Genomic DNA, 12336 nt, shown 5'->3' on the forward strand with positions numbered 1-12336 from the left:
ATACAAGGTCTAGGAGACACAGATTTAAGGTTTTGGGCAAGAGATACAGGGGGATGTGAGGAAAAACTTTTTTACGCAGCGAATGGCGATGACCTAGAATTCGCTGCCGACGGAAGTGATGGAAGCGGAGACACTCAATGTTTTCAAGGGGAGACTGGATAGGCACTTGAGGGAAATAAACTTGCAGGGCTATGGGGATAGAGCGGGGGAATGGGACTGACTGGATTGCTCTCATAGTCATAGAGTCAAAGTTATACAGCACAGAAAGAGGTCCTTCGGCCCATCGTGTCCGCGCTGGCCATCAAGCCCTGTCTATTCTAATCCCATTTTCCAGCACTTGGTCCATAGCCTTGTATGCTATGGTGTTTCAAGTGCTCATCTAAATGCTTCTTGAATGTTGTGAGGGTTCCTGCCTCTACCACCCTTTCAGGCAGTGAGTTCCAGATTCCAACCACCCTCTGGGTGAAAAAGTTTTTCCTCAAATCCCCTCTAAACCTTCTGCCCCTTACCCTGAAACTATGCCCCCTGGTTATTGACCCCTCTACTAAAGGGAAAAGTTCCTTTCTCTATACCCCTCATACCTTTGTACGCCTCAATCAGGTCTCCCCTCAGCCTTCTCTGCTCGAAGGAAAACAACCCCAGCCTGTCCAGTCTCTCTTCATAGCTGAAGCGCTCCAGCTCAGGTAACATCCTGGTGAATCTCCTCTGCACCCTCTCCAATGCAATCACATCCTTCCTATATGTGGCGACCAGAACTGCGCACAGTATTCCAGCTGTGGCCTAACTAGCGCTTTGTACAGCTCCATCATAACCTCCCCGCTCTTATATTCTATGCCTCGGCTAATGAAGGCAAGTATCCCATATGCCTTTTTAACCACCTTATCTACCTGTCCTGCTGCCTTCGGGGATCTATGTACATGCACACCAAGGTCCCTCTGATCCTCTGTCCTTCCTAGGGTCCTACCATTCATTGTGTATTCCCTTGCATTGTTAGTCCTCCCAAAATGCATCACCTCACACTTTTCAGGGTTAAATTTCATTTGCCACTGTTCTGCCCATCTAACCAACCCGTCTATATCGTCCTGTAGCCTGAGGCTTCCCTCCTCGCTATTTACCACTCCACCAATTTTCGTGTCATCTGCGAACTTACTGATCATACCTCCTACATTCATATCCAAATCATTAATGTACACTACAAACAGCAAAGGACCTAGCACCGATCCCTGCGGTACACCACTGGACACAGGCTTCCAGTCACAAAAACAACCTTCGACCATCACCCTCTGCCTCCTGCCACTAAGCCAATTTTGGATCCAATGTGTCAAATTGCCCTGGATCCCATGGACTCTTACCTTCTTGACCAGTCTCCCATGCGGGACTTTGTCAAAAGCCCTACTGAAGTCCATGTACACTACATCAACTGCACTACCTTCATCCACACACCTAGTCACCCCCTCGAAAAATTCAATCAAATTGGTTAGACATGATCTCCCCCTGACAAAGCCATGCTGACTATCCTTGATTAATCCTTGCCTCTCCAAGTGGAGACTAATTCTGTCTCTCAGAATTTTTTCCAATAATTTCCCGACCACTAGTCTGTAATTCCCTGGTTTATCCCTACTATCCTTCTTGAATAATGGTACTACGTTAGCTGTCCTCCAGTCCTCTGGCACCTCCCCTGTGGCCAGAGAGGTTCTGAAAATTTGTGTCAGAGCCCCTGCAATCTCCTCCCTTGCCTCACACAGCAGCCTGGGATACATCTCGTCTGGGCCCGGGGATTTATCCACTTTTAAGCCCCCTAAAACTGCTAGTACCTCCTCTCTCTCAATACTAATTTGTTCAAGTATATCACAATCCCCCTGCCTGATTTCTATGCCTACATCGTCCTTCTCCATAGTGAACACAGATGCAAAATATTCATTTAAAACCTCACCTACATCTTCCGGCTCTACACACAGATTGGCACTTTGGTCCCTAATGGGCCCTACTCTTTCCCTGGTTATCCTCTTGCCCTTAATATACTTAGAAAGCACCTTGGGATTTTCCTTTATTTTGCCCGCCAGTGTTTTTTCATGCCCCCTCTTCGCTCTCCTAATTTCTTTTTTTTTTTTTTTTAAGTACCCCCCTGCACTTTCTATATTCCTCTAGGGCTTCCACTGTTTTTTAGTCTTTTGTATCTGCCAAAAGCCTCCCTTTTTTTCCTAGTCCATTCTTGTATATCCCTTGACATCCAGGGTTCCCTGGGCTTGTTGGTCCCACCCTTGACCTTTACGGGAACATGTTGGCGTTGTACTCTCTCCATTTCCTTTCTGAAAGATTCCCACTGCTTTACAGAGAGCCGTCACGGACTCGATGAGCCAAATGGCCTCCTTCCGTGCTGTTATGACTCTATGACTACTCTTTTCAACTGCGCTACAGGCTTTGGCCCATCCCATAGCTTTTTCAACTAAACAAGGTACAAGTGTCTCATGGCATGAAAAGGTAGAGGCTATGTTGTTTCACACTGCTGTGCCCCAGCAGTAATTGCCCATTCTGTTCGAGCAGAACTCAAGAGATGCCCTCACTCAAGAGTTTGCTCCCATTATCTACCGCTCTCCATGCTCATAGGGTGTCTTTCTCCTCCCCAACACAGACTCTCTTTGCCCCAATTCATCAGGGTATTCATCTCTCAATAGGTACTCTTTCTCCACTACCCACAACAGAGTAACAATGACTTGCTGCACTTCATCTGTTCATCATAGAATCTTACAGCACAGAAGGAGGCCATTCAGCCTGTCGTGCCTGCGCTGGCTCTTTGAAAGAGCAGTCGTGTTTAGTCCTACATTTCCACTTTTTGTCCGTAACCCTGCAAGTTCCTCATCCTCAAGTACCTGTCCAACTTCCTTTTTAAATTATTTATGGAATCGTCTTCCACCACATTTTTAGGTAGAGCGTTTCATATCCCGACAACACTCCGAAAATATTTCTCCTCATCTCCCCTGTAGATCTTTTGCCAATGATTTTGAATCTATGATCTCTAGTTATCGACCCACTCGCCAGAGGGAATTATTTTTCTCTATCTACTCTATCCAAACCTCTCAAACTTGAAAACCTCTACTCGGTCGCCTCTTAATCTTCTCTGTTCCAAGAATAGTCCTAACTTTTCCAGCCTCTCCTCATAACTCAAGTTCCCCCATCCCTGGTAACATCCTGGTAAACCTCCTCTGTACTCTAAGGCCTTGACATTTTTCCTGAAGGGTGGTGCCCAGAATTGTCCACTATACTCCAGCTGAGGCCTAACCAGTGATTTAACAAGTTCTAATCATATGATACAGTAACTGAACACGTTCTTATTTCTGTTGGAGATGATTAACATTTGAGCCACCTCAGTTTCACACCAGCAGCAGCGAAGTGATCCTCCAGGATTAGCCCAGTTAAAATGCTGTTGGGCGGCTCATAGACAATACTGCTGGAGGCGACATTCAACAATGATTCCCCTCCTCGGCCTCTGAAACCCTTCTTGTGAGACGTGAATGTAACTGTGGTAAGAACCAGACCTGGAGGTGGGCATTAGGAAGGCTCTGAAAATGGTGGGCAGGTGAAGATCATGAATTATTGGGGATGGGGAGAGGGTGAGTCTCAGAATAAGGGGTAGGCCATTTAGGACTGATGAGGAGAAATTTCTTCACTCAAAGGTTTGCGAATCTTTAGAATTCTCTACCCCAGAGAGCTTTGGATGCTCATCCGTTAAGTATATTCAAGACAGAGATCAATAAATTTTTGGGAATTAAGGGATATGGGGATAGTGCGGGAAGGTGGAGTTGAGGTAGAAGATCAGTCATGATCTTGTTGAATGGCGGAACAGGCTCGAAGGGCCAAATGGCCTACTCCAGCTCCTATTTCTTATGTTCTTATGTGAGGGTATCTAGTATATTCAGAAGCTCATCTTGATTCATCATGCTGTTGGCAGAAGAGAGGAAAATTTGTTTAAACTATGTTTGAGTAAATTTTGAATTTTTTTGTGTGTTCATTTCGGAGTTGCTTATGTGCCAAATTTTATTCTTCGGGATATACAGTGAACTATCACTGCGCTTGCATCTCAACATTTTTTGCTGCAATGTGATTATGTAATTTTTTTGATGGAATGTGATTGGGAAGAAATGTTTGCACAGTATGACTGGTGAACAATAAAAAGTAGACAATAACCAATCAGAAATGAAAAACAGAAAGCAACAAGGAAGAAAAAAAATGAACAAACAGCTCAATATGCACGATGTAGATGACAAGCCTGATGCACATGAAGCAATACATGTTGTTAGAAAGATGCAGGTCAAGCAGTTTTCCATGCAGGAGTGGCTGGACTAGAATTCCAATTGAAACTGGCTTGTAACACTGGCAAGACAACTGGAAAAGTAATTTCATGCCCTGTTTTTTTATTTTTGCCCTAATATCTATAGCAGTTGTTAAAACAATTTTGAAGCCCGTTATAATAACTGTAAACAAGAAATATGAGCAATGATCATGAAAAATGCTCCCTTTACCCACCATGAAAAATGTGGATTGATTCTGGCAAGTTGCACATAATCTTAAAAATAAGCTCAAGTGTCACCAGAAGAATGTAAATACATGCATGGAAACGTCAATGCAAAGTAAAAGCACTAAGAAGTTTGAGAGCTTTTTTGGACTCACAAAGTGAGTTTGTGCTATTTTAGTACACTTCAAAAGTACTTCATTGGCTGTAAAGTGCTTTGGGACGTTTGGTGGTCGTGAAAGGCGCTATATAAATGCAAGTTTTTCTTTCTTTCTTAGTGTTTGCAAGCTAAGCACGAAGTTATGCAATTCAAGACTAACCTTAATCGCAATGCAATGCAGACCTTTAGCCATCAAGATATAAACCAAATCCCTGGTCAGATTATCCTTGATTCCAAGAATAGCTCCGCCATAAACTGTTGGCACTTCCCACTGAAACAAAAATGTTTTCAGCTAAATATTACAAGATAAACATTGCAGATCACAGCTTGCAGACTATTTACAATGGTCTAGCACCACTTTGGAAATGGTCAATTACTTGCCTTGTTGGAAACAGTCCAGAATTGCCGATCTGATGTCATTCCGTGTAGCTCAATTAGAATCTGTCGAATTCTCCCTGGGTCAACTGTTAGGATGAGCTGGTGTTCCAGCTGACCAATACTGACACTGGCTGATGCTAGAAAATATAATTGCATGCAAAGGTCAACTCACCCAAATCACAAGTTCAACGTATTTCTAAGTACACAGCTTTTACTATTATTTATTTAAAAAATACCTTTAAATAGAAAAAGGAAGACTTGCATTTATAAGTGCCTTTCACGACCACCGGACATCTCAAAGTGCTTTATAGCCAATTAAGTACTTTTGGAGTGTAGTCACTGTTGTAATGTGGGGTAGAGGAGGCTCGATTATGATTTTAGGTAATTAAGTGTTAGATAAATGTAAATCAGGAATCAGCAGTTGAAAAATTAAACTGAGTGTCACAATGTTACTCAGACGATCTCGTGGGATGGTTCTGCTGGTGACATAATGGCAACTGTATCACTCAATGTCACACTGAACCATACAGACCATGGGTGCCTAAGCTTTTGTTTTCCTGAGTTGAACTGGTGTGCACAGAGTCTTGGATGCCTCATATAAAGTGTAAATCCATGTGCCCATTAATTTGCATCTCAAACTGTGGATACTAATAGATCACGACATTCTAATTCAGGATTCATCAAAAAAAGCAACATTCTAAACACAGCCTTTCCAAAATTCCAGGCCCACAAAATTTAAACAGGATGAACTACCAAATAAGACTGTGTTGGCTGGACTTCGAAGACCAGATTGCAAGGGCCTAGACTATTAGGGCCCCAGGTTCACTCCATGGTCTGTGTTGAGTTGGTTGATTTCTGCTGGGACAACAGTGGGGCTATTACAAATAGCCTTATTTCTCCTGTACTACAGAGAGAGGGGGAGGGGACGGAAACATAGAAGATAGGAGCAGGAGTAGGCCATTCGGCCCCTCGAGCCTGCTCCGCCATTCAATGCGATCATGGCTGATCATCCAATTTCAGTACCCGGTCCCTGCTTTCTCCCCGTACCCCTTGATCCCTTTAGCCTTAAGAAATATATCCAACTCCTTCTTGAATATATTTAATGAATTGGCTTCTACTGCCTTCTGTGGTAGAGAATTCCACAGGTTCACCACTCTCTGGGTGAAGAAATTCCTCCTAATTTCTGTCCTAAATGGCCTACCCCTTATCCTTAGACTGTGACCCCTGGTTCTGGACTCCCCGACCATCGGGAACATCCTTCCTGCATCTAGTCTGTCCAGTCCTGTCAGAATTTTATAAGTTTCAATGAGATCCCCTCTCATTCTTCTAAACTGCAGCGAGTACAAGCCCAATCGTCCCAATCTCTCCTCATACGTAATTCCTGCCATCCCAGGTATCAGCCTGGTGAATCTTCGCAAAACTCCTTCCATGGCAAGAACATCCTTCCTCAGATAAGGCGACCAAAACTGCACACAATACTCAAGATGTGGTCTCACCAAGAAACAACTCCATCGTGGTTCTTGCTCTTTCCTCCTATCTGGGATCTTATTTCTCTTTGCCTAATGCAAGGGCTCTACTTGTAATTAGTTTGGATAGTCTCAAATCAGAACTGAGGGTGTGGGCACACAAAATTGGCCATAAGCTTCCACAAAATTAGTACTGTAATCTTATAATGATGGCTGGTTTGGAAAAATTCATACTACTGGTACAACCCCGGTAATCCGGCACCCTCGGGACCAGGCCGGCGCCGGACCACTGAAAATTCCGAACCACTGAAGGTGTCGAAAGTCACCACAAACACCGCCACCACCTGCTCCTCCTCTTCCTGCTGCTGCCCTCCCTGTGCCGCCGCAGACCCCGCCGCCCACAGGCTGCTCGGGCTCCATCGCTCCGCCGAGCCGTCGGTGATGCTGCGCGGTCCAGGCGCTGATCCTGACCCGGCGGCAGTCCCGGGACCCGAGCCGGACCCATCCCAGGGAGGGAATGTGACAGCAGGACCTTCCTCGTGCCGGACAACTGGAGGTGCCGGATTACCGGTGTTGTACCTGTAATGTGATATAGGGTGCTCTTCTGAGGCTGGGGCAGGAAGGAGCTTTACTCTGTAAATAAGATGTGGCCATGCTGTAGCTGACAACGGTGACATTGGAAGACAAGACAATATTAAAAATAAGTTCATTTCCTCTACACTGATGTTTCTCACTTTGATAGTCACAAAAACAAAATCAACAAAAAAAAAGTTACATTTAAATATTGCTCAGCAATGCAGAATCCTTACCAGATTCTCAGTTGAGTGGAACATTATACATCATCTAACTGTTATAACACATTTGATACCAAACAGATCATTTTCTCCCCCTCTACTTTTTTCCCACCAACTCATCATACCAAAAGTGTATGAAACCTTTATTGGTACTTCAGCAAACATTCAGTAACAGCTTAGTTGGATGAACAATTGAATCTATCGAATAAGTTAGCTTCAATTACTGCTACAGGCAATTTGCAGAACTGGAGGGAAATAAAAGTCCACAAAGCAATGCAATTTCAATTTGTTTTTAAGACACACCTAGAGAAAGTTGAAAAAAAGCTTTCCCAAATGTTTCAGTAGATAAATGCTCTGCCACGTATGGTTCTGAGCCAGAGAGAGCAGGAAAGTCTCAGGTTCACTCCATGCTTTGTGCATAGGTTTTTGATCTGAGAGCAGAGATGTCAGAACTACATCTGGTCTCACCGTCCCTAAGCTAACTGAATGACTTTCCGATATTGCTGGCTAATTTTTCAGAGTTTCTGGGCATCGAGAAAGGACAGATTTAGGCTCAGATGTGAAGCCTCCCTTCACACAGTCCAACAGATGCTCATTGACTAGGCTCACAAATGAAGAACAGCCAAGTTGGGGAGAGGGGGCCGGTGTGGAATCAAAGGGCTGTCAGCACCTGTGAAACTGTACCCTCACACTCAGGAGAAAAATTGTGAAATATAGAACTATACTAACTAGTCAAAGAATTCAAAGAAGTCAAAAACATTTGAACAACTATTGTTATATTCAGCAATATTTTGAAGTTTGATATAGATTCCGTAGCAGACTCACCTGGTATATCATAGAAAACAGTCAAAGGATTCGTAGAGAGATTAACGCGAGGTGATCGCTTTCTCATTTGATCAAGTAGTAGTTTCCGCTCTTCATCCTTCAACAGTCTCATACACATATCATGTGAGGAAATCATGAAAACAAACTGAGGGTCCAAACTTTGGCATAAATTCCTGCAGAAGTGTTAACAAAAGCTGATGAATTAAGATGTAAAATTTTACATCATATTTACTGCCTAATGCCATTCTAACTAATCACCCAGTTGGCTCATGACACTATCTAATAACCGAATGCTCATCCAAGATTTCAATTCTGTTCCCATATCTGGAGAGACTCTTTCGACGCCTCTCCGAGAAGAGTTAGAATTGTAAACAGTGCAATAAGCCTCAATCTCAACACAGTACGGATGCAGGAAGGGAAGGGGAGCACAGGCCACAGTAGTACATTTCCCTGGATATTTAGAAGTTAAGATAGTAGCAGTTTGAAATAAAAACAAGGATGCAAACAAATGTTCATTCAATTTTTATTCTTTATTCAAACTTTATTTAATTCAGCCCAACAATTGTTGCTTTTGTATTATGACATTTTCAGAATGGTGGATTAAGCTAAAGGAAATAAAGGAAAATCCCAAGGTGTTTTATAAGTATATTAAGGGCAAGAGGATAACCAGGGAAAGAGTAGGGCCCAAAGCGGCAATCTTTGTGTACAGCCAGAAGATGTAGGTGAGGTTTTAAATGAATATTTTGCATCTGTGTTCACTATGGAGAAGGACGATGTAGGCATAGAAATCAGGCAGGGGGATTTTGATATACTTGAACAAATTAGTATTAAGAGGGAGGAGGTACTAGCGGTTTTAGCAGGCTTAAAAGTGGATAAATCCCCAGGCCCAGACGAGATGTATCCCAGGCTGCTGTGAGGCAAGGGAGGAGATTGCAGGGGCTCTGACACAAATTTTCAGAACCTCTCTGGCCACAGGGGAGGTGCTAGAGGACTGCTAACGTAGTACCATTATTCAAGAAGGGTAGTAGGGATAAACCAGGGAATTACAGGCCAGTGAGCCTAACATCAGTGGTAGGGAAATTATTAGAAAAAATTCTGAGGGACAGAATTAGTCTCCACTTGGAGAGGCAAGGATTAATCAAGGATAGTCAGCATGGCTTTGTCAGGGGGAGATCATGTCTAACCAATTTGATTGAATTTTTTAAGGGGGTGACTAGGTGTGTGGATGAGGGTAGTGCAGTTGATGTAGTCTACATGGACTTCAGTAAGGCTTTTGACAAAGTCCCACATGGGAGACTGGTCAAGAAGGTAAGAGCCCATGGGATCCAGGGCAATTTGGCACACTGGATCCAAAATTGGCTTAGTGGCAGGAGGCAGAGGGTGATGGTCGAAGGTTGTTTTTGTGACTGGAAGCCTGTGTCCAGTGGTGTACCGCAGGGATCGGTGCTGGGTCCTTTGCTGTTTGTAGTGTACATTAATGATTTGGATATGAATGTAGGAGATATGATCAGTAAGTTCACAGATGACACAAAAATTGATGGAGTGGTAAATAGCGAGGAGGGAAGCCTCAGGCTACAGGACGATATAGATGGGTTGGCTAGATGGGCAGAACAGTGGCAAATGGAATTTAACCCTGAAAAGTGTGAGGTGATGCATTTTGGGAGGACTAACAAGGCAAGGGAATACACAATGAATGGTAGAACCCTAGGAAGGACAGAGGATCAGAGGGACCTTGGTGTGCATGTACATAGATCCCTGAAGGCAGCAGGACAGGTAGATAAGGTGGTTAAAAAGGCATATGGGATACTTGCCTTCATTAGCCGAGGCACAGAATATAAGAGCAGGGAGGTTATGATGGAGCTGTACAAAACGCTAGTTAGGCCACAGCTGGAATACTGTGTGCAGTTCTGGTCGCCACACTATAGGAAGGATGTGATTGCATTGGAGAGGGTGCAGAGGAGATTCACCAGGATGTTACCTCGGCTCATCTACTCCCCAAGCTACTGCCCAAAATGGATTTTCACAGGATGCACGCACAGGAACTTAAAAAAAAAATCCAAAAGATAGCATGGCACAGCACATTAGAGCACCAACATGTGGTGGGATGCAGGTTTAATCCCTCTGCTTCAGGAGACCCCAGTTGCAGCTGCACTCATGAGAGAAGAATCAAGCAGAAAAAAGGCACTTCTCCATAGGATCTGAGCAACAAAATAGTCTCAAAAGAGTTGTTGTCACAGAGTACTCTTGTGCTGCCCTTGGCATTTAGCCTCAGAACATCACTTGGGAAGAGCAGAGACAGCAAGATATGAAAAGGAAAAAATAATACCTTTTTAAAAAATTCTAAATAATGATTGAAGAAGTAGACTATTCTATAATACTTCAGCCTTTCAGTTTGTTGAGACGAAGTAAGATAGAAATTAGACAAAGGAAACATTGATAAGTACATTTTTAAAAAGCATACTTACTTTAAGAAAGCAGCCAACTTTCTTTTGGAATCTTCTGAAGCTTGATCCAGGTTTAATGACCGTGCACATGCCTAAGATATCAAACATTATAATCTCACTCAAAGATTTTTTTTCCCTTATAAAATTACGATGTCATACATTCGTCTTAGGCAGTCATTTGACATTTAATTAGATAAAGTCAGTATGATGATTATTTAGCTGTGCTTAATGCTCCATACATAGGCAAATCTGTATGAAACTTACTCTTTTCTAAAGCGTTCTATGAGTAACTTTCAATCAAATTTCAATCAGTTCCTTGTGTTTTTGGACAGTCAGGATCTGGCATCATATCTTGATCGCATCCTAAGATTGCAATTAGCCATCAATGGACTGTCATACTTGTTATAGATTTGACTCTCCTTGCCCAATTGTAGTTGCTAGATGGATAATTTTAAGACAGTAACACTATCCTTTGTGTAGCACCATAGCAACAGGACAAGATCAGGATCGAGCTTGGCTTTAATACCCCCACAAGCAAATAATTGACATTCAGTTTCTAGGCTCACACATAAAAGATGAACACTTCAGTGAAGTGAGACAGTGAATAGTACCCATGGAACTGCGCTCCAACAAAGAGAGGAGGGGAGAACAGGTCAAAATTGAAAACAAAAATGCTTCATACAACTAGAACTGCAGTACTTAAAATGTCGAGGCTCACACATCAAGTTAGACATTACCCGATTTGATTTCAGAAAAGATTCAGAAAAAGGAGTTTTGATAGAGGTGTTCAAAATCATGAACGGTTTTGATAGTGAATAAGGAGAAACGGTTTCCAGTGGCAGAAGGGTCGATAACCAAAGGACACGGATTCAAGATGATTGGCAAAACACAAAGACTTATTTTTTTACGCAGCGAGTTGTTGTGATCTGGAATGCACTGCCTGAAAGGGTGGTGGAAGCAGATTCAATAGTAACTTTCAAAAGGGAATTGGATAAATACTTGAAGGGAAAAAAATTACAGGGCTATGTGACAAGAGAATGGGACTAACTGGATAGTTCTTTCAAAGGGCAGGCACAGGCACAATGGGCCGAATGGCCTCCTTCAGTGCTGTATCATTCTATGATTCTCTGACGAAACAGATCATTCTGAATCTCAGGTTAAACGAGGAATCAAGTACCTGAGGAATCTTCTCTGAGGGAGCGAAATCCATGAATCTGTCCAATACTAAAACATGTCGTAGGTTTAAGAGTATCATTGGTCAGTTGTTTCACGAGTAAAATAACTTATAAAATGGAGTAGTCAGAGGAAGCGTGTGTGTGTGTTGGGGGGGAGGGGGGGTGGAATAGAATCAAAATGGCCAAGTAATGCCCAAAATTTAGTTATTATTAACCAAGTCTACATTTTGACAGTTGATCTTGTATTTCAGAAATACCAAAACATTCACTTATGGCCTTACCTCCAGTAGGAAGTCAATTCTTTCTTTGGTAGGTTTTAGCAGTAGTTGGTGGAATCTTACTCCAATCACCTGCTGCTCCAGGACATCCCGAACAGTGTTGCATGCACAGACTTTAAAACAAATTTCTTCCAAGTTTCTATCCCTGTAACAAATGGAAAATAAGTTGACACCAGTCATATCTTTTTATTGTCTAACAATTTACAAATAATGACTAGTCAATAGGTGGCTGATAAATGACTGTTGGAACTACACTCAAGGGGTTCAGAAAATAACTGAATGCAAAGCTGTTACAACCTGGAACAT

The 12336-nt window shown here is 42.8% G+C and overlaps 1 protein-coding gene across 7 annotated transcripts in view; it reads right to left on the reverse strand.

Annotated features, from left to right (window-relative positions):
* Window positions 1–12336, reverse strand: part of ints8 (integrator complex subunit 8) — a 170973-nt gene that overhangs the window by 91708 nt on the left and 66929 nt on the right. For all 7 annotated transcript variants that reach the window (XR_015078983.1, XR_015078982.1, XM_085992630.1 and 4 more), the window contains exons 12-16: window positions 12034–12175; window positions 10599–10669; window positions 8134–8306; window positions 5052–5185; window positions 4831–4941 (exon numbers count right to left, since the gene is read on the reverse strand). Coding sequence is in view for 5 of the 7 variants with exons in the window: in XM_085992630.1 (XP_085848756.1) it covers window positions 4831–4941; window positions 5052–5185; window positions 8134–8306; window positions 10599–10669; window positions 12034–12175 (631 nt within the window). In the remaining 2 variants the exon portion in view is untranslated. The remainder of the gene's footprint in view (window positions 1–4830; window positions 4942–5051; window positions 5186–8133; window positions 8307–10598; window positions 10670–12033; window positions 12176–12336) is intronic.

Source organism: Somniosus microcephalus, chromosome 7, assembly GCF_052327205.1.
Source record: "Somniosus microcephalus isolate GS21.2 chromosome 7, FLI_Smic_1.0, whole genome shotgun sequence".
Taxonomy (NCBI): Eukaryota; Metazoa; Chordata; class Chondrichthyes; order Squaliformes; family Somniosidae; genus Somniosus; species Somniosus microcephalus.